At 39.5% G+C, this 23,798-nt stretch overlaps 1 protein-coding gene and 1 long non-coding RNA gene across 2 annotated transcripts in view; one reads left to right on the forward strand and one right to left on the reverse strand.

The window, feature by feature from the left end:
* Nucleotides 1–11,043: 11,043 nt before the first annotated feature.
* On the reverse strand, nucleotides 11,044–20,090 carry PLAU (plasminogen activator, urokinase). Its single transcript, XM_017806895.1, has 11 exons — nucleotides 20,036–20,090; nucleotides 18,423–18,520; nucleotides 17,263–17,317; nucleotides 16,985–17,089; nucleotides 16,279–16,444; nucleotides 15,858–15,943; nucleotides 15,564–15,753; nucleotides 14,785–14,939; nucleotides 13,719–13,871; nucleotides 13,020–13,168; nucleotides 11,044–12,155 (listed from the first exon to the last, which is right to left on the reverse strand). The coding sequence occupies exons 2-11, from the start codon at nucleotides 18,471–18,473 to the stop codon at nucleotides 11,961–11,963; spliced, it is 1,305 nt and encodes a 434-aa protein (XP_017662384.1). The 5' UTR covers nucleotides 18,474–18,520; nucleotides 20,036–20,090; the 3' UTR covers nucleotides 11,044–11,960.
* Nucleotides 20,091–21,425: 1,335 nt separating this feature from the next.
* The window catches only part of LOC108493463, a 46,950-nt gene continuing 44,577 nt past the window's right edge, over nucleotides 21,426–23,798 (forward strand). Inside the window, exon 1 of the long non-coding RNA XR_001873475.1 lies at nucleotides 21,426–21,504. This is a non-coding gene — a long non-coding RNA (uncharacterized LOC108493463). The remainder of the gene's footprint in view (nucleotides 21,505–23,798) is intronic.

The following is a 23,798-nucleotide window of genomic DNA, read 5'->3' on the forward strand; positions in this document are numbered from 1 at the left end:
ACATAATTGTAATATTTATGGACCAAATCAGAAAGTGTCCTGTATGGTAGTAAAGACTTTATTTAGGCACACATCTACACCGAATGGAACAGTGGGAATGATTTGCATCAAAACAGAAGATATGACTGGATAATCACTTCTCCTCCTATTAAGCTGTGAATGCTCTGACTTTCCTTTTTTTTGTTGCAAATGTAAAAATTTCTCCTTCAATGAATACATGTGGATCTTTAGAGAACTGGGCATATGCACTGTGAATATTCTTCCAGGTCCTGTATTGGTTTGCTTTGTAGCTCAGAATATTAATTTCTGTCCCTAAAGACATTTTCTTCCTTAGCTAACCAAGACAGTCTGACTAGTAAATTCTGAAATATAGTATTAGAACTAATGATTGTTTCTACAAGTTTGTGCTAGTCTATACCTGTTTTAGAAGCAGGGTCCCAACATTCTTCAGCTACCTAACCATTCAGAAGTCCCAATAAAGCTTCTGGAAAGTCATCCTTGCCTTGTACCCTCCTTCTGCAGAGAGTTAGGAAAAGAAAAGAAACATCCACAGATCATGGATTCCTTCCTACACCTAAAAATTATCTACAATAGCTATAAATTAAAGAGTTTATCTGTAAATCTTGGTCAGAATTCCATATGCGTGTATCACATCCCACAAAACAAGATATTTTGAGCACCCCGTTGTTTTTTTGGCAGAGCAAAATTTCCACCCATTCTTGAAAGGTTTGTGCCAAAGTGTGGCTTTATCCTAACTGCTGCCTCTGAGTCCCCCCTCCTTTTTCTTCTATTGTCTGTCCAGTTCTTTTACAAAGTGGCTTCAGTGCCTCAGGTCTGGGGGGTGATAGTGTTCCCTTTCCATTTCTTTACTTCTCGAATTCTGTGCCAGGCCAAACGCTGGCATATGGACACATTTGAACTGAGTGGTCATACTTATCTAGGGAATAAAGAAATGTGGCAACTGGTAAAACCTTTTTTTAAAGATAGACAAACAGCAAAGCAGTAAGGGGACACACGGGTTAGAGTAGATTCTGTGGTGAGGAGACCAGGAGTACATCCAAAGAGTGCAGGAGATACACCTGTGGCTCTTGCATTGTCTGTAACTGCTCTTAGACAGAACATCTGATAATGAGATTTTAGAACTGAATGTTTGATAACTGAATAGTGATGTATCTGCACTGTGTTGCAAAAGATCTGGAGAAGTTATCAGCTATGACAGTGCCATGAAAGGCACAATAAATTTGGCGTTCAGAGAGTTGAAAAATCAGGAGCTGTCCGTGATGAAAGGCACTGATAGAAGAATTAACTTATGGAAGCCAATAAATGTGCGTTTGCACTATGGTGCAGAATTCTATTTTCATCCATAATCTAGAACATACCAGTTCTCTGGACCCTGTTTGCTCCAGCAACACACGTTAAGTATCTCTCGTTGCTGTGGCTTTAGTTACCTTCCTGCAGGAGCTGGAAGGCTGCCGTGCAGAGTGCAGCCTGGGCAGTAACAACAGGAGCTTCTTCATTAAACTCCCTTCTCCAGCAGGACCTGGAAATGACAGCTATTTAATTCCCATCTTTTGCATGGAAGAGGTTTTTCCTGTGTAATGCAATCTTGAGCATATGTAGCATATGTTAATAGGTCAAATGAATCTTGTTGAAGAAATTGATTACTTGACTGTTACCTTTCATTTAATTTATAACGGAATGCTTTAGGCAGATTTCTTCCATGCTGAATTATCTTCACATTCTCAGCTAGAATTTATCCTTTCAGAAAAAAAAAAATGTATTGACTTATCCTTGGCATTTAGATCACCAATTTTTGCCAAAGATATCAATTCTAGAAATATTTTTTGAAATCAGTGGAGATCATGACAGTTATTTACCTCCTCTTTTAACTTCTGAATCAGTGCTGATTGCCACAGCGTAATCTCATTTGCTTTCAAAACATGGTATATCATGTACTTGTGTCAGAAATGAATAAAAAAGGAACAGGGGATTTGGCATCGTTTTAGAATGTAAGGAAGATCACTAGTAACCTAGAAACTGGGTAATTTTTATGTGCTGTGCTCTTATAATAGTCTAACAGAGTATGTAACAAACCTATTTAAATGTCACAAAATCATTTTCTGATGGGGTGGGTAATTTGTGAGAAATGTGGAATGTCTCAGGCATTCTGACTGATGTCATGTTTGTTTGACATCTGCAGAATGAGATGAAATAAGTGTTCAGTTTTGTTCTGGAAAAGTAGCATTTGCTTCTTTAAGCAATAATGAGTTCTGTTCATGTGTCAAGAAGAAGATAATTGTTAAAGTGCTCTTTAATGGAATGAAGAACTAGGATTCTTTATTTTTGCCATGCATTTAATATTTCTTTTGTAGCAATGTAACATGTTAATTTGATAAATCAGAGCCTGAAAAAGTTGCTTGACTTTACAATTTTCCAGTAATGGGTACTTTAACAGTTTCCTATATCCAGTATCCAGAATGATAATGTTTGGGTCATTGGCTTCCTAAAATTTGGCGACCAGTGATAATACAAATCAGACAACTGTAATGAAGAGGTGTGCAGGCTTATTTGTTAAGCACGTGCAAGTGCTCTCTGGCTTGATGTTCTGTTAATCTTTGTGTTACACCTATTTTGATATTGTAATGCCATTTTACTTTCAGAATGGGACAACTTCTTGAACAGTTTGATAAGATTTGTCATTTTAGCTGTGCATTGATCACAATAATTAGTCAATGTAAGTTTAGTTGTGTTCTGAAAAAGTTGATGCATCTTCTGGAGGAAGCACGTTCAGAAGTTACTTGACAGTACTTTGCTTCCCTGCCTGAATGTGTCATATATGAAGACCCATGAAAGGTAAACTATAAACAAACTTTTGGCTATTACCTGAGTCTTCATTACCTTCAAAAAGCAGTTAAGGAGTGAGTTCCCCAAGAATTCGTAGAAACTTTGTGGGTTTTGTCTTGAAGTTAAAACTTTGAGCTTCCAAAATCCAAGAGATGGAAGCAGTTCAGAGCAAATTGCCCTATGTTGTTCTAAGTCGGGTACAGCAAAGTCCTTGTCTCTGTGAGTAGCGTGTAACAGAGGCAGTCTGGACAAAACTGGCCGAGCCTTAGTGCCAGGAAGGTGCCGTGGTGCGATGCCTCCTCTAGTCTCTGCGTCCCAGGAGCAGTAACCCTCCGCAGCTCTCAGGCCAGAGCAACGAGCTGGCTCACAGGCGCGGCCGCATGGCCTGAGGTTAGTGTTTCCATAATAATATGAAAATTAATATTTTCATAAGCGAGAGTTACAGCTTCGCATCACTGCGGGTGTCCGGGGTGCCCCAGGGGGAAGGCAGCATCCCCGTGTGCTTTGTATTCCAACACACCCGACGGAGCCGCCGCCGGCCGGGGCGCACAGGGAGATGCTCCCGGGAAACGCTCTGGAGCGGCTGCAGTTGGCGGGCACGTTTTAATGATCTTGGACTTTAATGCGGCTCAGGGAGGATCACTGTCATCGCTCCCACTTAAAACAATTATAACTGGAACTCTTCTTAGGTAAGATTTAGTATTGCTGAGTCGGCTCCTATTCTGTGTGCCAGTTTATCTTTGCCTGTCCTATTTCAGTCAACTCGTGCGTTGTAGGAGGAAAAAGGTTATGTGGTGTACTATGCTTTTGCAGGTTCCCCTTAAACACTTTTCCCACTGTTTCCATGCCTTCCATGCCTTCCTGTGAGCGTGACACTAAATAACTTGGTTTGGTTGGTTGGTTGATTTTTTTAGGTTTTTGTTGTTGTTTGGTTTTTTGTTGCTTGGTTTGGGGTTTTTTTTCCATGAAATAACTGGCTTTGTTGTGAAAAGGGGTTCCCATAAGGGCAGCATTCTGGCCATCCTGCTGCTGGAAAGTGTGCTAGCATTGCCTGAAATCTAGATAGGTCAGGAAAATGCAAGATTATGAATGTCAGTGAGGAATCACAGTCTTGTTTGGCAGGGTCACAGGCAGAAGTGCCGGGTTATAAACGTAAATGGCTGAGCATCTACTGTTTATCCCTTGCTCACCTTTTTATAAGCGCTGGGGGTGGAAGGGGAACAAAGGTTGTGCTATAAATAAAGGCTCTTCAGTGTGATTTACGTGCTCAGTGAGTTGCCTGTACGCTGGCTGCGAGCGACGGCATCTCCTTTTCCGAGGCTGCTCCCCCATCTAGCGGCGGGTGAGAGGAGTGGAGCTGCTGGCGCCTCAGTGCCCCCCTTAGAGGTTGCTGGCACATAATTTACACGTACACTTGAACAAAAGCAAGTGCAGCCCATCAAAGTTTGAGTGTATCAAGGCCAATCAATAAAAGACATATTTACTTTTTCTTCAGATGTTCATAAAATTTTTAATAGAGAAGACTGGCATTTAAGGCAGGGAAGCCGCCTTGTCTGCTGGGAACTTTGTAGGTATGAGGTAGTTTTGTGTAAAACAAGAGATGAGGCTGGCCCAAACAAGTAAGACTAACTCTGGAAATAAAAATTCAATTGCTCTTGTAGATCATTCGGTAATAAAGGTGTCTTTGTCAGTGCTATATTTATGTTGCCACTTCAAAACATTATTTCTCTAAAATCTCACAAGTTCCCAAATTGATCTAATTACCCATATCTTTGATCTGAAAACTTTAAAATTTCTTTTCTGTTACTGAATCTCTATAAAGCCTGTCTTGATGCATCTTTGTTTTCATAGCAAGATTCTGTAACTAAATACTAATAATTCTGTTTGGCAGTGGTTTTGTTAATAGGAAAAATGAGCCATTGGCTCCTGTGCAATGATACCAAGAGCATGGTTGAGTTACTGGTAACCTTCTAAGTAAAAAAGCTCCTATGGAAATGCTCCTTGCCATTGGAATAGCCCACAGACTGTTTTAGTTGTAGTGTCCAGGCAAGTGTACTAGATCTTTTAGGATTAAGTTGGTGAAATACATTATATATATCTATAAGAACTTCAGCCCTTGTCATGAATGTTTAGTAGGAAAAAGCATAGCAGAAAAGCTCTTGTATTTGTGAATTCTGGAGCTTGTTACCAGAGTTTTTGTATCTGTAAAATTGTCAGTTGGGCAAAGATTATTAACTTACTTAAACTAATATAGTGAAAACTATAAAATTTCATTATACTTGTATACTTATCTCTTTTCTTATCTAGACATGAAGTCTATCAGCATAAGTGCCAGCACAGGTGTGTATAGCCCAGCCCTGTGGTCTCATGGATTTTCATTGAGATTCTGTAACTAGTTCGAGAGGTTCTTTAAACATTGCTGCCTCCTGACATTTTCAATGCTGTGATTAATAATAAATCTTTTTATTATTATTACAAGTTTGTCGATCTAAAAGACTGCTGACATCGATCACAGTCAGGTGACAAACCTTGTTTCTAAGCTTTGTAGTTGAAAGCATTCACAAGCTAACATCCCTGGGAGACTGAAATCCACTCTCTCTATGTCCTTCCACCGTTTATCAACTTATATGTTTGACAGCTCTGTTGCCTCTGAACAGTCAGTATTGTTCCTGTCCATACGATCGTTTTCATGCTTTAGGGGGACATGTGTGTATTTTATGGCTAGAATATGACTGTAAAAATAAAAATGGTTCCAAATTTTTTACAGTAAAGCTAGTAGCTTATATCATTTTCCCCCTGAATGTTCTAAAAGCCCTTTTAATGTAGTTTTAAGGTTGAGTCGAGTTGATCATCAGAAAACATTTCTGTAGCCTGGTTTCAGCTACAGAATGTAATAAATTTCTTTGATTTGTCTCCCCAGGTAATAAACAAAAGAATTCTTACTACTGTATCTATTCAAACAAGCCCATTGTAAATAGAGAATAGGGTCAATATAAGACAGATGTGTCCTTAGATGGCAAAAGATTTAATATGAAAGATAAACTTAATTGCAGTTATTTTAGATGAAATTGGATTGTTCTGGAAAAATATTTCAAATTTATCTGTTTATGTCTAGTTTGACATGAAATTAGCAATTGGTTGTTCTTATAGAGGATACATAAAAATGTGATATCCAAATACGCTTGATCCCAAATGTGTCTAAGGGAAATGAAACAGCCAAGCTTAGATTCAGTCTCTCCAGCAATCTTCTATAAAACTGAATACTTTATTGTGCTCAGTCTTCATGTGATAGATTCAATGAGAATTTTACCCACATTTTTGAGGGATTCTTCCACCCACCTCAATTTCCACCTCCCATACCCCACTTGACACTCAAAGCTAAACCAAACACCCAAGGCAAGGATGGTTCCAGAAATCAAGCAGAATCTGTTAACCACTTAAGGAGATAAAATTGTCTTCCCACTTGAGTGCTGGCACTTGAATTCTGATGCTGATTTAAGACAGATAGTTTCTCTCATTTTTCTGAAAGATTATCACTTGGAATAATTTCTGAGACAAATCAATTCAATTTTGAATGGCAGCTACTTAAAGCCTCTTGCTGTCCTGCAAGGTTGGCTCAGAGCAAAATTTGACTAAGATGGTCAGGGGTACCTGTTTGAGGCAGTTCTTCATGGGGCTGCTGTTAATAACGTGTAAGCCTGTTTAAAAATAAAAAAGTTACCCAACCACACAAATTTGCAATATGTCAGACTTTGCAGGTGCATTTGAAGATGAAGGAGTTGGAACATTAGTGCAGATTTTTTGTCCTTGGTGCTGACGTGCTGTAATAATGCCAAGTACATGCTGTGATCTTCATGGAACAGCTGCAATTCCAACAGCTGTAGTGATGTTCTGATTTATGTCACTTGGTGATGCTTTGGGTTAACTTAGGCTAAAGAAAACAACAAGGCAAGAAAATCTAGGGAAGAATTAATAAGTGGTAGGTAATTTTTAACTACTACTGTTGATGTTCTGAATTTACTGGACTTTGAATATCTGAGCTGTAACTAGCAGAAATACTTTACTTCATTTCTAAACATGAAACTGCCCGAGGATGTGTAAATGTCTTCATCTGGTTTTCTGGAATTATACTGTCACCAAACAGGCATCAGATCCTACAATGCATCAGTCAGTGACTGGCAAAGCCTAGTGTTTGCCTATGATTTTCAACTTCTTTCGTGATTGCCTCCTTATGATAATACTGTGCTTTGGAAGATTTTATCACACCCAGAGGCCTCTAGCTCAAACCATACTGAGGTAATCCATGCGTAGGATGCCAAGTCATAGCATTACATACAAACCACTTCCCAGTTACTTGGTAGAAAAATAACATTTCCACTATCCAGTGGGGGATAATAATTTTACTCTCTTGCCAGTTGCACATGTTATTCATTGCAATTATTTTGCCCAGTGGGACATGGAAGAAATTAAGTTGATTCTAGTCCTTTCTGGAATACTATTTTGCTGAAAGTCACTGAAAGGGTTGCTCAAAACTCTTTATAGTTATTTGTCTACCATTAAGAGGTTTGCCTTTAATTCTTAATTCGAAAATCCAGACCATTTTTTCTCATAGTAGCCATTTCTTAAAGCCACTTTTTAAAAAGATGGGTAAATTGTGTAACACTATTTCTAAACTTCCCTGTAATGTCTGTACTTTCATGTAGTCATCTCAGTCACTGAGCATGTTCATTGATTTCATAATAAAACAGGGAACCTGAGATTAGATGATTTCCCAAAATATCTTCCAAATTCATTGGGAGAGCCCAAACCAACTATTTTATCTTTGTTTGAATTGTTCTGAAAAATTCCACTGGATGAGGTTTAACAACATCTAATGGCATTTACTGTTGTGCTTCACTACTCATACCAGTAGCGTAATTTCATAATATTTCACTTCACTTTCCCGTCCTGCAATCAGGTTTATTACTTTTCACTCCATCTTCTGAAGACACAGAGGACAGTTTGTTCCCTTATCTGCTGCAGCCTTTTCCCCTTTGAAGAAAATGTCCCTTGTAGATTTTGCTTCTCTGGATAAAATAAACCAAATATTTTCAGTCTTTTCTCCTTGTCTGTTTTGAACCATTGATTATTATTGTTGCATTCTCCTCAAGAAGAATGACACTCAAAACAAGACACAGCTGAGTGTCTACCTAGTTTTACAAACTGTGATCTGGTGTATGTGTCAGTATATTTACATTTTTTAATTCAATACTGTTGACTTAAAATCCAGCCTGTTGTCTGCTATGCCTTCTGGATCTGTTTTAAGACTAGTCACCATTCATCTGCTTCTGTGTGTTTGGTTATTCCTGTTTGTCTTTGTTAGCTTCTTCATCTTTTATAACTCTGGATTGCTAAATTCCCTCTGAATTCAGTTTGGATGCTGGGATACTCACAGTCCTTTCCAGCTTCAAAGATCATCAGCGTATCCTACCAGACAGATGCAGCCTAAATCTGAATGAGTCAACCTGCTGGCTGCAGCTGCAGAACAGGACACAGGAATTGAGCATTCTGCTCATGTGTGCACCTGTTCTCATGCTTGACTTGTGTGTCTACATCCCATTTCACTGCTCATGAAGTACATAGTACTTGCTCCTTCAACTTCATGCATTTCCACTACTTAAAGTTCCACTTCCTTCACTTCCAAAAGATTAAACAACACAACCCAAATTCTGCTCAGATTGCTCCTCTGTATACTGCATGAGATGTGATGGATTTGGAAAGGTTATGCCAGATGAAGTTTGAACCCAGATTTGTTCTTTAATAAATATGGTTTTTCCAAGTATGTCACTTTTTTTTACTTCAGCTTGAGATGGATGTATCTGAAACTTGAAATTACAAGACTGATGAATGCAGAAAGCTTTGATTCTCTTTTCATAGATAAATTCTGTACTCATTTGCCCTAAAGCAAGAGCTGTGGTTAANAGTGTCAGAAGTGAGCCAAAGGCTTGGTGATCAGATAGTCATATTGGTTTTTTTTAGTTCGGGTTTCAATATGCACGAATAAAATCTTCTCATGCATACAATTCCACAAGGAAGTGGTGCAGCATATGCAATAAATAGGTGACTATATGTTTCCCCAAACCTTCGTTTATTTAACACAGATTTTATTTTTAAGTGCTTTGAGTCACATTTTAGTTTCACTTCCATGAAGAAAGCTTCAGCTATATAAGGTCAAGTGGTCTGTCCATTCAGGATGCATTACTTCCTTCTAAGAGCTGACAGATTAAATGAGCTTCCTATCCTTTGGACACATCAGATACTGCTTTATCCTCATTGCTTAATATCTTTCTTCTGTGGAAGTATTGAAGATAAGTAGGAACAGCAGTTTTAGTTATGCTTTTAAGGCTTTTGAGAGCATGATCTCTCCACTTTGGCTGATGCCAACCTCTCAGCTGTTTCTGAATACTTCTACTCCTTTCTGTTGCCTGCCACATACCTGCAATCAAGGAATTATATACTTAAGCAAGAGTAGCTTTATGATGTCAAAATTTGTATGGCATGTATGTTAGTAACCACCAGATATCTAATATCTTCCAAAAACATCCTCTCTGTGGTATTTGTCTTGTGGTGTTTGCCAAACTCCATGCACAGTTCTCTAGGCTGTTACTCTTCATCTTCACCAGCACCTCAACCTGGATCTACATCTGCTCACTCTCTGTAAGAGGGAAAGAAAATGTTTCCTGTGGATTCTGTTGCAGGAAGAGGAAGTTTTGCAAAACTGTGCTCTCATCTTCTGCCCTTCATTTTCCCAGGGTCTGATAATTAGCCAACCAGATGATATTGTAACTCTGGGGCCAAAGTCATGCAGGGAACATTGAAAGAGAGTATATAAAGTTATATATAGCAGCCAGGGCAGAGATGTATGTATACTGTGTGTTTAAAGACTTAATTTTTGTTGGGGCAGTTTATCCAACATAAATTAAAGAACAAATAATATTCATACCCCAACAGCATCAAAATGTCCTCTGCTTTCAAGATTCTGTCTTTATTCATACTTTCCCCAGAGCTTCCTAGAATTAAAATTAAAGAGCCATAAATACAAGTTTTGTTTATTACTCCTTTTTCCTTCTTACTTATAGTCATAATGATGGGAATAAGTTGAAATTGAAATTGTATTGACTTTATACACAGAAAAAGCCCAGAGAAGTCAATGGCAAATATGCTGCTCATTGCAATGAAAATCACATGCAATTACCCTGAGGATATCTACATTCTCCACTTGTTGGAGATTTGTTGATTATAGTACTTTGATAACTGTTTAAATGGAATACTGAGGTGAGAAAGTTGTAGCATGCCAAAAGACGTGCTTAAAACATAGTGTATTTTTGTCTAAAACTTTATTATCATGGCTCACTTTGGGCCTGAACCATTCTCTGCCAACTCTGGTCAGGCTGTCCTGTTATTTGCTGTCTAGAGAAGCAGTGAAGAGGTGCCTTCCTTCTCTTCTTGCAGTCTCTCACAGGATATGTCCAACTCCTTGTCTAGAAACAATGCAATTTTAACTAACTCACTGCACAGACTTTAATCAGCAGTGCACAAGCAGCACACCTGTGCCAACTAACTCTACCACACACAGTGGTTACCTCTGCTAACACATTTCTGTTGGCAGAACACAACCAGCAGTTGTGTTGCCCAACAATTCGCAATCCCGCTGTCAGTAATCATTTCGGGTTTCAGTGGTGCTCGGTGTCCCTGTACGAGACTGGGGTGGCAGGGCCTTAGTCACAGTACCTCACATGGCTGTCAACTCCCCCTCCTCCTGACAACTCATACCCAGGCATTTTGTGGGAAAACAAAGTACCATCACCTCTGCCTTAGAGAAAGGGTATGGACTTAACAACAGAGCTGGAAATAGGGGAGATGGGACCTGCTCTAGTCTTGAGTCTAAAGGACAAGACTTCATCAGGATTCTTATTCCTATCATTCCCTCACCAGTGTGCAAGATTCATGTACCCAGACTACAGTAAACTACAAGATGGAGCATGCTTCTTACTAATACCCCTGTGCTTTTTGGAAAAACAATTTATCTTATGTGTATCAAATAGTTTAATAATCAATAAGCTCAAACACTTATGTTTTACCAAGGAACTTCAGTAATGAGGTAATAATGGCAGTTCTGAGTCATACCCTTCTCCTTTCAACAGAGGAAGAACAGACACATAAGAACAAGGTTTTTTTAATAAAATTTTACAATCCATAATACAAACAATAAGTTAAATACAGTAAAAATAATTAAATAAAGTGTGAGGTTCCAGCCCTCATACAAATAATGCAAATCTATAAAACAATTCAGATCTATAAAACAAAGACAAGTTTAAAAATAAAACCAAGCATAAGTTGGGGGGGAGGGACTAATTTCCATATAATATCAGTTAAATCAATGGAAATAAATTTCTCACTTTTGGCACCTGCAGCATTCAATGAGTGCCAAGTCCTTAAAACCTTTTCCTCATTACATATTACATGTAGAGGTTACATAGCCACATGTTCTAAGGCACCCAGACACCTACAGATGTGACCTAGAAGTCCAGCAACTTTCCAATAACCTTCTTACAGCACAGTTCTTAAGTGGAATACATTAAGACTTTGTAATACTGACACAGCTACTACATTTTTTTTTTCCACTTTTTGATGCAAAGTCTGATCACTCTCTCAATACTGGTCTTAACTGGTTAGGTTTGTAGCACTTGAGTCTTAGTATTATTCAGTATAACGAGGAGAGATTTTAGTCTCAGGTCATGTATAAAATGAATACTGAAGTTAAAACTGTACCAATATTTCCAGACCAAATGCTGGCTCCTAAATGGACAGATAACTTGTTATGCATAGTATCGTGCATGGGAATACTCATTTAAATGTTAAATATTTTAACTTCCCACTGAGTGGTTTTCAGGTAATTCAGAGTAGTAAGATAATATATCAACCATCTCTCTGCCTCATGCCTCAGGAACACTGATGTGAGTGGCAGACCACACAAGCATTTAAAATGAAAGCCTCTTATGACATTCAGGTCTTTACTGTCCTGGTGTCAGTACAGGCTCAATCTTGTTCATTTCACTCCAGCTGTAGAAAAAAGGTCACTTTGGTTCAGGAAGAAAATTACTCTTGGCAAGCACCCCATTCATATTGGAGTCAATCCAGTTAAGGTATCGAGTTACTCTGGTGTAAACACCAGGCTTGTTTTCCTTTGCACAGCCATCTCCCCAGCTGACAATCCCATAAACCATCATCCTGCCATTGTGTTCACAGACCATGGGGCCACCGGAATCTCCCTGACAACAGAAAGAGAACATATTAGGCTATTTTCTGCAGATGGAGCCTTTATAACAGAGAGAATGTGGTTATTGCTTTTCTAGAGTTAAATACAGTAGTAAATACCCTCAGGCTAAAACTTTGATCTTTGAGAACATTAATTAGATGAGACAGAAGGTTTGGCATCTGTTGTGACTTGAACAGTCTCCATAGGTAAGGAGTTCTCTTGTTCCCCATACCAGGATACAGAGAGAATAGTTACCTTGCAAACAACCCTTCATCCTCAGTTTATAATCACAGATATTAGGCTAATGATCTAAGGCCAGAACCAGCAGGCCCAATTCTTCACAGAATCAATTGTCTTCCCATCCATAAGGTACTTTGGAGGTACACTTGAGGACACTTGTTCTTTTTAGTGACTCCTCTGGCCACTCTGCCCTGTGAGGGTGCAGGGAAGTAAATCTAGTTTTGAGGAACCTGGGGGAGATCATTGTCCCCCTGTAATTTACCTCTTATCTCTTGCAAAGCTATAATTAAAGTGCAAGCTGAGATTAGAACAGTTGCTGTATTCCTCTGATGCCTATCTATCAGCCTTTACTTGAATACACTGTAAATAAGGTAAATAAGGTCTTGAGGAAAAAAATTACTAAAATACTGTACTTCTTGCACTTCCAAAGGAAGGTGTGGAGGGAGGCAACACCTAACTCTAGGTTACAACCTTATTCCATATATTTGGCCACACTATAGATCAACACTAACTGGATATACTGAATTCCTGCTATATAAAGAGAGACTCTTGTGACTAGTAAAATTACAAGACATCACCAGCTGAACCATATAGTGTACATGCATTTAGAATTCTTTAGAAGATAAACCAGTTTTACCTTGCATGCATCAGTCTGCCATGTGGGATCTCCAGCACAGACCATGTTGTCAGTAACTCTGATATTGTCATAGTATTCAGATTTGCATTTTCTCTGTGATATTAAGTTCACAGTGGCTGACATCAGTCTTTGAGCATAGAAGATGTCATCTGCAAACAAAAGAATATTTCATTATTTTCACCATCCAAGACAAAAAAACTCCAAAAAACCCACAAAAAAAGGAAAACCCCCATATGACACACTTTTAGCACTTGAAATTAGCATAAGCATTCCAGTTCTGCATTGAGGTTCTTATTTCCAGCTTATGCAGTATTAGTTTGCTTTTTCTGTTAAGATATTAAGTTTCAGAGAGAAGAACAAGTATTCCAAACACAAAATATAAATTTTCCTTTTTAGAGAGAAAGTTTGAAGGTTTTTGAAGGATATTCTGCACAAATGCAATCCTTTGCTAATACTCTCACACGGCTGTAATTTTTTTTCTATCCCTCACCACATCAGGAATGAAAAAAATTGTGGCTTACTCTGTATGGTTGATAAGTGTGAGAAGCATTAGATAAGAAAATGCCATGAACAACTAGAGAAGATGCCAGCAAAAATCATCTTTGAGAGATGCACATGGAGTACATAGAATAGAAACTTTTTTTAATACTTCACAGATCATGGTGTGAAAAACATCAAGTTCCCACACTGTGGAAGTACAACTTTGGAAAGGAAAATCTTGTTTTCCATAGCCAGCTATTTCACAAGGGGTATTGTCCCGTAAGTAAAGGTTCCTCTCTGGCAGGCAGACCGTTCTGACATATTTGGATTCTACTGCACACTGTCCAGAAGTTGTCCTTATCCTTATCAAAGCTATGAAACAAGTCAGAGAAGATACAGTTAGATCTGTAAAGCAAGTTTTTCCCCTCAAGTTCTCCAACAAGAGTATTTGGAATAGTTGCAATTATGTTTAAATTTTGGTTACATATAGTTTCCCTCTTTACTTTTGGAATGACAGTGATTATTTGCTAACAAAATAAAATTTCCCAGCACTAAAATTGGCAAGTGTTCCAACTTGAACTTCCTTCCTGGAAGGATAGGGGCTGACACCTCAGAGAAGAGAGACTTCTGCAAGTGTATCTTTAGATGTTTTAAAACCTCAACTTCCTGACTGCTGCTTTAGCGGCAGGAACCTGGAAGGGGTGGTAGAGTTCTAAGCGTCAAGTGCAAGAGTGGCAAGTCTGTTCTGTGCAAGTTGCAAAAACCCATCTCTGACTTTGTTGCTCTAGGAGTAGGCTTGTGAAATCCAGAGACTTATAAAAGTCAGGATTAATTCAGGATAACCATCAGCTCATGTGGTGCCTGATATGGCATTCCCATACTACATGATGGAATCTACCATGCATGCATTTTTTTGTCCTTTGCTATGCATAGTAGGATCTCCGTAGACACAGAATAAGATGATACAAATTGAATGCTGCCGACAGTGCTTATGGAAAAGCCATGTCTTGCACAGGTCCAGGGATAAGATAAGGCTTATAGTTGACTGTCTGTCAGATAATACATCCGATATGTGCCACAAACTAAATTTATGCAAGTGGAAAAACCTGTGCTCAGCACAGGCCTCGTTTCCAGGCTATTCCTATTCCCTTCATCTAGAAACACCTAGTTCCTGTTCCGTTTTATCTCATCTCTGGTTCTACTTCTTTTAGAAGATGTAAGCCACAATTACATAGCCTTCATCTCTGCTCCAAGTTTTAAAGGCTCATATTAAGATGACACTTACCGATATCATTCTCATTGCCACCTGTGTCATCTGTAAAATCAGGATGAGAGATGATGTCATCAACCATGAATACTTGTTCCTTATCATCAGTAACATTCAGTATGGACTTTCCAAGGTAGACTTTATAGACAGATTTGTTTGGCTGTCTTCTTGACCTGAGAGAGTAAAGAGATTGCTGAAGAGTACTGATTTCTGAGAGTGAGGTCAGCAGTTCAGATCCACTCCCACTTCTGTTTCATGTTTATTTTGATGTTAAGAAAAAACAAAATTTAGTCAGCTTTGAAAGTTTATCCAATACTCTAAAGGAAAGCATTCTGATTTTCCATTTGAAGAGATTAATTTAGGTGTTCAGACATTTTGAAATGCACACCTATCTAGTTGCTACTAGGGCAAGGTGTTAGATTAAGAATCCTCCGAAGGATGCCAAAAGGATCAGCTTTCCACAGGAAAACCAACAAAAAATACCTGTAGATGTGTTGTTCATACAGCTCATAACCATCAGTACAATTACTGAGTTTTGGGAACAGCTAAGGTAAAAATGAAACCCTGTCTCCAATACAGGCTAAGTTGTTTAAATGGCATCATCCACCAAACAGTTCACATCTTGCTAGCTCATTCTGCTGGATGTGGGCTCCCAGAGGCTTAATATTTCTGGCTGCTCTTCTTGTTTTGTTCGATCAACAGAACATTCTTACTGTGGTACATTTTGAAGGGTTGCTCAGTGAGCAGCATACGAAGAAATCGGTTGCAAATAGAAGCACACAGGACTGTAAACTTACAGAGTGTGAAAGCAGTGTGCTGCCGTCAGCACCCAGCAGGGGTCGATGAGGCTGCCACCGCACAGGAACTGGTCCGTGCCCCTTATGTTTTGGAAGATACCAGCTATCCAAGGCTGAGACTCAACCTCTGCCTGCCTTCCACCAACAATCTTGAAGTTCTTGCTCATGCTTCTTTGACCACATGAAGGCCCTGTGAAAGGACAAATTTTGTTCAGATGCTCTTACAACTGAACATCAACCTTGTGCTATTAAAAATAAAAAAAACACAGGTGTCTTGAAACTGATGTTACTTACCACATTTCTTTATGTTACAGGATATTTCTTTAATGGTACGTCCCTTTTTGGTGTAACACCAGGGCTGGTTCCTCCCATTTGGGTTTCTAAAAGACAAAGAAAGTGTTCTTTTCATAAAAACAGTTTTAAAAAATGATAGCATCTTAATATGAAGTGTCCTGAAAAAAGCCAAATGTTTTGTCGCAAGATATGCCAGAGAAAATAATTCGCAGCTGACTATTACTCTTATATACTGTAAATTTTGCAGTACAGTCAGCTTCAGTGAAGAACTCTACAGACACTTCAGAGAGTCAGATTCCAAATATTTTCAGTCAAAAGTCATCTCTGTAATATTGTTATTTTTTAAAAACATGTTCCTCACTGAGCACCTCTAGGGCTGTGACAATAGAAGTCATCCCCGTGAGAGTGATGCTTTTCATACCTGCAGTAGCCGTGTTTGCCCAGTCCAAGCTGCAAAGCATTCTCCAAGTAAGCATTGTAAAGACCCCTCCTGAATAGTGAGGGTGAGTTCCATGGCAGACATTCGTCTTCTGTTGCCATCCCTCTGTAGTCCTCCCCATTTTGAGTATAGCATATGCTATCAGTGTCTGAGGAAAGAAATATTTTATTAGCAGCATGTTCTTGTTTATAACTGTTCTGTGACACACATGGATAAAGCCTTTTAATGAGGAAAAAGTTCTTGCAATACAACCAAAAACCGATGATGCAAAACCTAGACTGATTATATATTTTTTTATTACATTTGTCCTGTGTGAATTTGAGCATCAAGTATCTCACATTTTAAAGCACGGATATTAATTCTTTAATAGTTTCAGTGAATTTCACAATACAATCAATTCTGCTTCTGAAGACTCACAAACGAGTTCACTTTTTTCACCACAAACTAAAAAGAAAGGTTGAGGTAAGCAACCTTATTGAAGAGGCAGACAAAAAAAGGAGATCCTGACTAAATGTTGCACCAACATTTAGTTGTCTCTCCTCACTTATTCTGTTAGCGTAAAGTGCTAAAGACTATCCAGCCCCATTTATGGTAATACTTTCACTTGGCATTTCATTTTAATTATTTGACTATCTTTTTAGACCTTTTCAATCAATTTAGCTGGTATTAAGGAAGATAGATACTCTACCTAGTTCACAGTGAATCCCAGTGTATCCTTCTGGGCATATGCAACGACTAATTCCACTGAAGAGGTAATAGGTAATGCAAGTTCCTCCATTCAAACAAGAGCATTCTGTAAGTAAAAAACATTGCTAATTATAGACAAAACACTTGAATAATGAGGTGAAATGTAATTGCAAACTAGTTTTAGGTGTTTAAGTGTCATTAAGAGCCCTCCTTCTGGTATGAAGATATAATTGCAAGATAATAAGATTTTAGGTTCCAGTAGAACAAGCAGATACTTACCCTTGTGATCTGATCTGCGTTTGTATAGCATGTTGTATTGCTTCCAGCTATAACCCTAAGGGAAAAGAAAGAAAGGCTTTTAAGGAAGCAGTTTATTTTATGTGGTGTGATTACCTTTTATGGGCCCAAGCTCTGTTCCCTACTGCATAGCTTCAACAGTTTAGGTTTTTTGCATGTAGTTAACAACTGAACCTGCTCTGTGGAACCTGGATATGAATGAAGAGTGGAACTGTACTTGAGCAAAGCAGAATAGGGAAGGAAAAAAAAATCCCACATCATGCAAACAAACCCTCAGAAAAGCCCTTCCAAGTTGGTCCACTGCATCAAGGAAACATTGCAATTATTTATGCTGGAAGAACCCAGGCAGCATTTAATGGTCAGTGTCCCTGAAACAGGGAAGGAAGCTTCTCCCCCTCCACCAAGCACTGCAGCAAAGATACAACATTCACCAGCTGCCTCTGTCATTTTAGTGACCTTGGTGCTTCACATTTGGGCCATAGAATAAAAGATAATAGATTTATACAATAGATTCTTGCTCTGTCCTTCAAGGCTCTGTGTCTCTGCTTTGCAGTCTGGATATTTCTCTCTCCATGAAATTAAATAAGATTAGGCTTTTACTGTATTTCTTCCAGAGGTCAATTGGGCTTGCTTGAGCTAAAACAAGTAATGATAACAATATAGTTCCATAATGTTGGTGAATGGCTTTGCTGATAGGCACCAACTGTCATAGAAGTTGATAGTCAAAAATACTCAAATTAGTATCTATTATTCCTTTTTTAGCATCACACTTCCTAGTAGGGGAGGGGGAAATTTAGCTAAGGCCCAATATCCACCTCCAGAAAAGACCAGCAAGATCTTGGTGCTCAGTGTCCATATGTAAATTGCTTTAAGAGAAAAATTGGAAAGCTAGATTTCTTGATTATTGAATATCTTCACTATTTAAATGCTAGCAGATGTCTTAAGATGGAAGAGAATCAGGAGAAAAACCAAAGGACTCAAAACAGGTTTCTTTGAGGTATAAGCACAACAGATATATAAGTACATGCAAAGGCAGTAAAATAGAATTCAAGGCAAAAGCCTGCAGTGTCCAAAGCAGAAAGTGTAGTGAAACCCAGAAGTGGTTCCAAGCAAACCAATCCACCATTTATTTCAAAACTTACAGAATCTGGTCCCGTGACAAGGGCTACTATGAGAAAGATGAGTAACTTCATGTTGTTAACTTCTCACTTCGTGCCTCTTCTATCTATATTATTTGATTCTGAAAATAAAAGAGGAACTTCATGTCATGCTATAGCTTGCAATGTCAGCTTTCTTGCTTCTGTTGTCCTTAGTTGGTTTCATAATAAGTCACAACACAATGAAGACTTAAGCATTAACTTGCTGTGGAATATCTGCCTATTATCTCCACATATTAAATTAGAGATTATTGTTTGAAGCTTTTTTCTTGTACACTCAGCAATACAACTGATTAATGAAGCAGGGAAAGGGAAATTGGAAAAATCCATACTCGGTTTTTGCAGTGTGGACTAAAAGTTGGAAGTTGGCAGATTTATTTAGCTGCTGTCCAGCTGTTTGTGCGTATTTAATTGATCATTACTACCTTACAGCAAAAGCACTGAACATCTAACTTCAGGGAATGAATGGGAAAGCTCCTTTTTTCAGTACCTCTGTAGTTCCCCACTGCATCTTGTTGATATGTAAGCCCGGCCACCTCACTGAGTGCCTCTCACCACCGCAAACTCTTGAAAGTCTGCTTGTGATGTTACCTCACTTATTTACAGTGTTAGAGGCTTACAACACGTTCTGTCTTGATTTCTTGTATGCAGCTGGCTCTTGTAGCCAAGCATTATAGCAATCTTACCAAGAGGGACTGGTAGATAATTACCTTGTAACAACAATGGGGAGTACAGTAAAATAGCAATATATCTTTTTCTCTTTTTTGAATTGCAATGCAAGTCATGGGATGATTTTTTAAAAAGCATCCTCAGTTCTAGAAAACTGTGGAACTTTAAAAGATTCCATAGGAATCTTAGTTATATTTACATTGGCAAGCACTGCAATAGAAGAGGATGTACAGAACTAAGTTGGTGCTGAAGACTTGCTCCACGCTGTACCTGCTTCAGAGGTTTCTATATTGGACTGATTCTCTTTGGTCCTGCAGGCTGAGTGCCTGCTAATACATCGATTGTACCTTCCAGTTTGGTTTTTCTGGGGAGAAATGGAGTGGAAGTACTCTAAAGTTCATTAGAGCACACACTAAAGTTCACACACTCTGTGGTGTGAACAAAAACATGGGGAATAGAGCTCACTGGATTCATTTGGAAAATAGACATGAAAATCAAAGTGCTAATGTAGACACACCCTTTGCTTGTAAGCAGGTTTCATAATGCAAGAAGGTAAATCATGCCTCAGGTACTTGGCTGTTCATGCTTTTCAGATTCAGATGTGATTTCAGCAGATATATTTTCCCTTAAACATACTTAAGAAAATTATTTTTAGCATTTTTGGCAGCAAGTAACTTATCGTTTGTTACCATAATCAGTTCCTCAGGCCCAACTTTCACATCACGAATAGCAATACTGCTGATTCCTCGTCAAAATTCTGACATACTGCAGCACGTAGAACTGACCTTCCCTTCTGCTGCAATACGGCATGACACCAGATTATTATTCTTTTTTTTAATTTAATTTAAAGAGTAGCTTCATTCTGTTCGACTTAGACCCGGCACTTGTGCCCTTAGATGACAATCGGGTTTTAAAAGCGCGGCACTTACCGGCGGCGGAGCCCGGGGAGCGGCGGTGCCGGTGGGTGCCCGCGGCGGAGCTGCAGCAGCGGCTGGCGGAGCGCGGCAGAGCGGGCTCTATAAAGGGCCGGGCCGGCACCGCCCCCGCTGCGGCCGCTCTGGGGCGGGTCCGCACCGCCCCATCTCCCGGCGGTGAGCCGATGCCGCGGCCCTTACCTCTGTAGACAAAGCTGCCGGAGTGACTCAAGGGGGAAATTTTTGATACTGCTTTTTAGTTTCGGGGGAAGGGGGTACGGTCAGGGAGGGCAGCATTGTTCAGAGCAAGATTTCTGGAAGGAGCTCCTCGGCTTCCCCGCGGTAGCCAGCAATGCCTTAGAGGCATTTATAAAACCAAAAGAGAAATGTGAGAGCTATGAGAAACAAGAGAAACATGCCCGGAGACATGACACAAAATGATAACGTTTATGTATATACATTAGTGATAAACATAGAATGTCAATAAGGATGCCTAGAGATACAAGCAAATGTGGTGTATTTTATTCATATGGTGCTACCCATAATGAGAGAATCACAAGTGATTTATTAATTAATAGAGGGTTACATTCTTTCAGGTGTGGGTTAAACACAGCCCGCTGGGAGGGAGTATTGGGCCAGAATGCGTGCTTGAAGCACTGGGTGAGTTTTCAGAGAGCTGTCTCCAGCAGAAACGCAGAACAATGGCATTCGTCATGCCAGCTGCAATCTATTAGGACACGGGGCTCACAGCAGGTGCTAAACTAATGTTCTCCAAAGTTACTTACAGCTCTCTTGCCCGTAGCAATCTGCTGCTCATGAGAAACTGGTCACAGTTTTCTTATAATTTCTGTCTTCCAAAGAAGTATTCAAAGCATGTTCATTTCATAAGATGAGGATGGAGATACAAACTAGCAGATGTCTATCTAAGAAGGGATAGTCTTTCCTGGCCCAATCAAATGTGATTTTTTTCACATTATACTGCGATGTTATAGCAATGCAGTGAATAACAGCAAACCAGTACATAATATTTGTGGGTATATTCATAGAGTTTACCTTCAGGTAGTTCAGGTGACTAAGCTGAAGTAGGTCTCCATAGGCTTTGTAGCTGATGAAGTGCAGTTTCTTCAGAGGTCAGGTCAGAGCAGGAGTTGACCTGAACTTCCCTCAAGAAAAACATTTTCATAACTGGACAATTCAGGGCTTAGGGAGACCACCCTTCTATGTTCCACATGTAATGACTGCTATGAGGATGGCTCAGCTTTCTTCTTCCCTCCCCACCTTCTATTTGTGTCAAGTCTGGGGTATAACCGTGCCTTTATCTGGGTACTGCCTGCTTACATTCTCTATTCCTTTCTGTTCAGATCTTCAGGCTCACATCAGAACAGAGCTCATGTTTGCTGAAAGCACGCTGAGTTCACTTCACTGAATGGCAGGAACTGAGTTAGGAGAAACAGTTGAATCTTGAAGTCCAAAAGTGAACATAGGTAAGGAATAAACCTTTCTGAATTTCTTCTCTCATTCTGTGGTGGCTTAATATATCAACATCACAAGCAATTAAATCCTCTAAGAAACAGGGCAGAAAATATGAAGGTAGAATCCCCATGGCACTCTCTTCACTTCAGAAGAGTGGTTATTGAGTAAACTTATCCTGGGGAATCAATTCCAGAGAGGGAGGAATAATCCACATTTTAAAAATGGTCTGTAACCTTTACTCAATTAATTTTAGTACACCAACCTTACACATAATAAATGAAGAAATGGGTCATGGTTTGATTCAGCAGGAAAAACAGGGAAGGGACAAGATGCAGGAAGAAGAGGGCTTCCCAGGCCTGGACAGCACCTCTCCTTTCTCCTCCTTACTCCCAAGGAAGAGGTGCTAGGCCTTGATGCCTTCCTCAAACTCTCCTTCTGGAAGAAAAGTCAGCTCTAGAGCAACCAGCTTTCCTCTTTCACATTTGTTGTTCCCTGGGAAGTGCTGTAGAATTGTGAGCAGTTATCTTCTCACTGAACCTTTGACCAAGCTGTGTAGGTGTCTCCTGTTCCTCATTTTCCCCCTAAAACCTGAAGGTTCAGACTTGTTTCCCAGGACCAACAGCCAAAACCTTTTGCCATTTGCACTCTGACATGAGGTACAGCAAGGTTCAAAACTCCCTTTTTCTACCATTTGTCATGTACTTAAGTTTTACTGAAATACTGTATTACTTAAATATATCTAGAAGGCCACCAGGAGAAGTGACTTGGACTGTGGTGTCACTTTGTTTCAATCAGACTGGTGACAGTTACTGATCAGAAATTCTCTCATGTTTGCAGTGCCAGTTTAGTGCCATTGAATTCCTTTGGTCTGAATATTTGCACCTGGATAGGTGAATGAATTATAGCTGAATGACTGAACTGAAACTGTGGTTTAGTAGAGAGATCTCCAAGCTGGCAGCAAATGAGTTTGTTTTGGTATTCCAAGTAATCTCACAGCAAACAAGACTACATGATCTCTATGAGCATTAAGTTACTTAAGGAAGCAGAAATGCATTAGATGACTTCCAGTTCCTGAGTTCACTGAGCTGGCTGATGGCTAGCACAAGATCTAAAGTGAGGGTTTGGCTGAAAGAAACCCTTGGACCCTTGTTACGTGCCCTGTCTTAAGGCAGAGACTTTGGAAAATCTGTAGCTGGCATTTCTGCCGTGACCTCCATCTGACCTCAAAGCTGGACCTGCCTGCACAGATAGGAAATGCTCAGATCCAAGGAGTGGGAGGGATGAAACAGGACTGGTTCTGCTACCAACGGACTTTTGGTAGCTTCAGGGTCAGCATTTGTTCACTACTGCATGTCTCAAGGGTTTAGAAGAGCCCTGTTACAAGCCATGTTATCTCTCCAGAATAGGATTGTGACAGGACAGAGGAAAATCTGGTCTTTATAATGCAAAATCAAAGTGTTTTTTGAAGAACAGTGAATAAAATGAAATGTCTAGTGCAAGACTCTCAGTGGGACTTATTTGCCCAGTAGATACTGATTAATGACTAGCCATGGGTCTCAAGAGAGAAACTCTTGTACAGACTCATGAACAAGTTTTGTATTTTGAGAGCCAGTTTGTGCTTTCCAGTGTTTATTTCCTTTTCCTTATACGTGTCTGTGGTTTCATCACCTTGGTCTCTTACCAGAATTTGGCAGAGGTGTAGGCAGGAAGGAAGGAAAAATACTTGTGAAGAAAAGAGGTGGTCCAGGAAGTGGTACAGGTGACCTTGTAGAAGACACTTTACCTGCTCAGTAGGAGCACAGCATCTAAACGAGAAAACATTACTCACAAAATCTCAAGTGTATTATGTAGTCAGGGCTGTTAACAATAGGGTTTTGTGTATTTCTCTTTTCTGCATCTGGATTATAGCACAGAGTAAAGAAAATGTATACATCTATAATGAGCTGCTCATGTGATTCCAGCCTGTGAACCCCCTGCAGTCATATAGCACTTCTCCAAAACAGAGGTCAGATGCAGTGGGTCCAACCCTGCAGAGCAAGTAGGATCAGATCCACAGTCAGGCAGTTCTTGGGTTACTGTGATTCTTTGTTTCAGTTTTCTGTTCCCAATAAAAATCATGCTGATTCTTTTAATTTATAGCTGAAGTAACTTGAATGTTTCAGACTAATCGGCCAGCCTGACCTAGCAAATCTAAAAAAGAAAACATTCCATTCCAGCTAGATGATGACACTGACCCTCTTAAAGAAATACAGGGGTTTTATCATATGGTGGTGTGCTGAAAGAGATTGTGAGGTTTGCATTGTTC

This window comes from Lepidothrix coronata, unplaced genomic scaffold (genome assembly GCF_001604755.1).
Source record: "Lepidothrix coronata isolate B3197 unplaced genomic scaffold, Lepidothrix_coronata-1.0 Scaffold17, whole genome shotgun sequence".
NCBI classification, from domain to species: Eukaryota; Metazoa; Chordata; class Aves; order Passeriformes; family Pipridae; genus Lepidothrix; species Lepidothrix coronata.

What these genes read in the sequence shown, in the direction of transcription:
- PLAU (XM_017806895.1), bottom strand. Translation starts at nt 18,473, where the DNA reads ATGAAGTTACTCATCTTTCTCATAGTAGCCCTTGTCACGGGACCAGAT. An exon ending in GCACACTGCTTTCACACTCT is followed by an intron (nt 14,940 to 15,563) that starts GTAAGTTTACAG and finishes TTACTCTCTCAG; the next exon opens with GTCAAGAAGACAGCCAAACA. An exon ending in AGATTTTCCTTTCCAAAGTT is followed by an intron (nt 13,169 to 13,718) that starts GTACTTCCACAG and finishes TTTTGTTTGCAG; the next exon opens with ATGACATCTTCTATGCTCAA.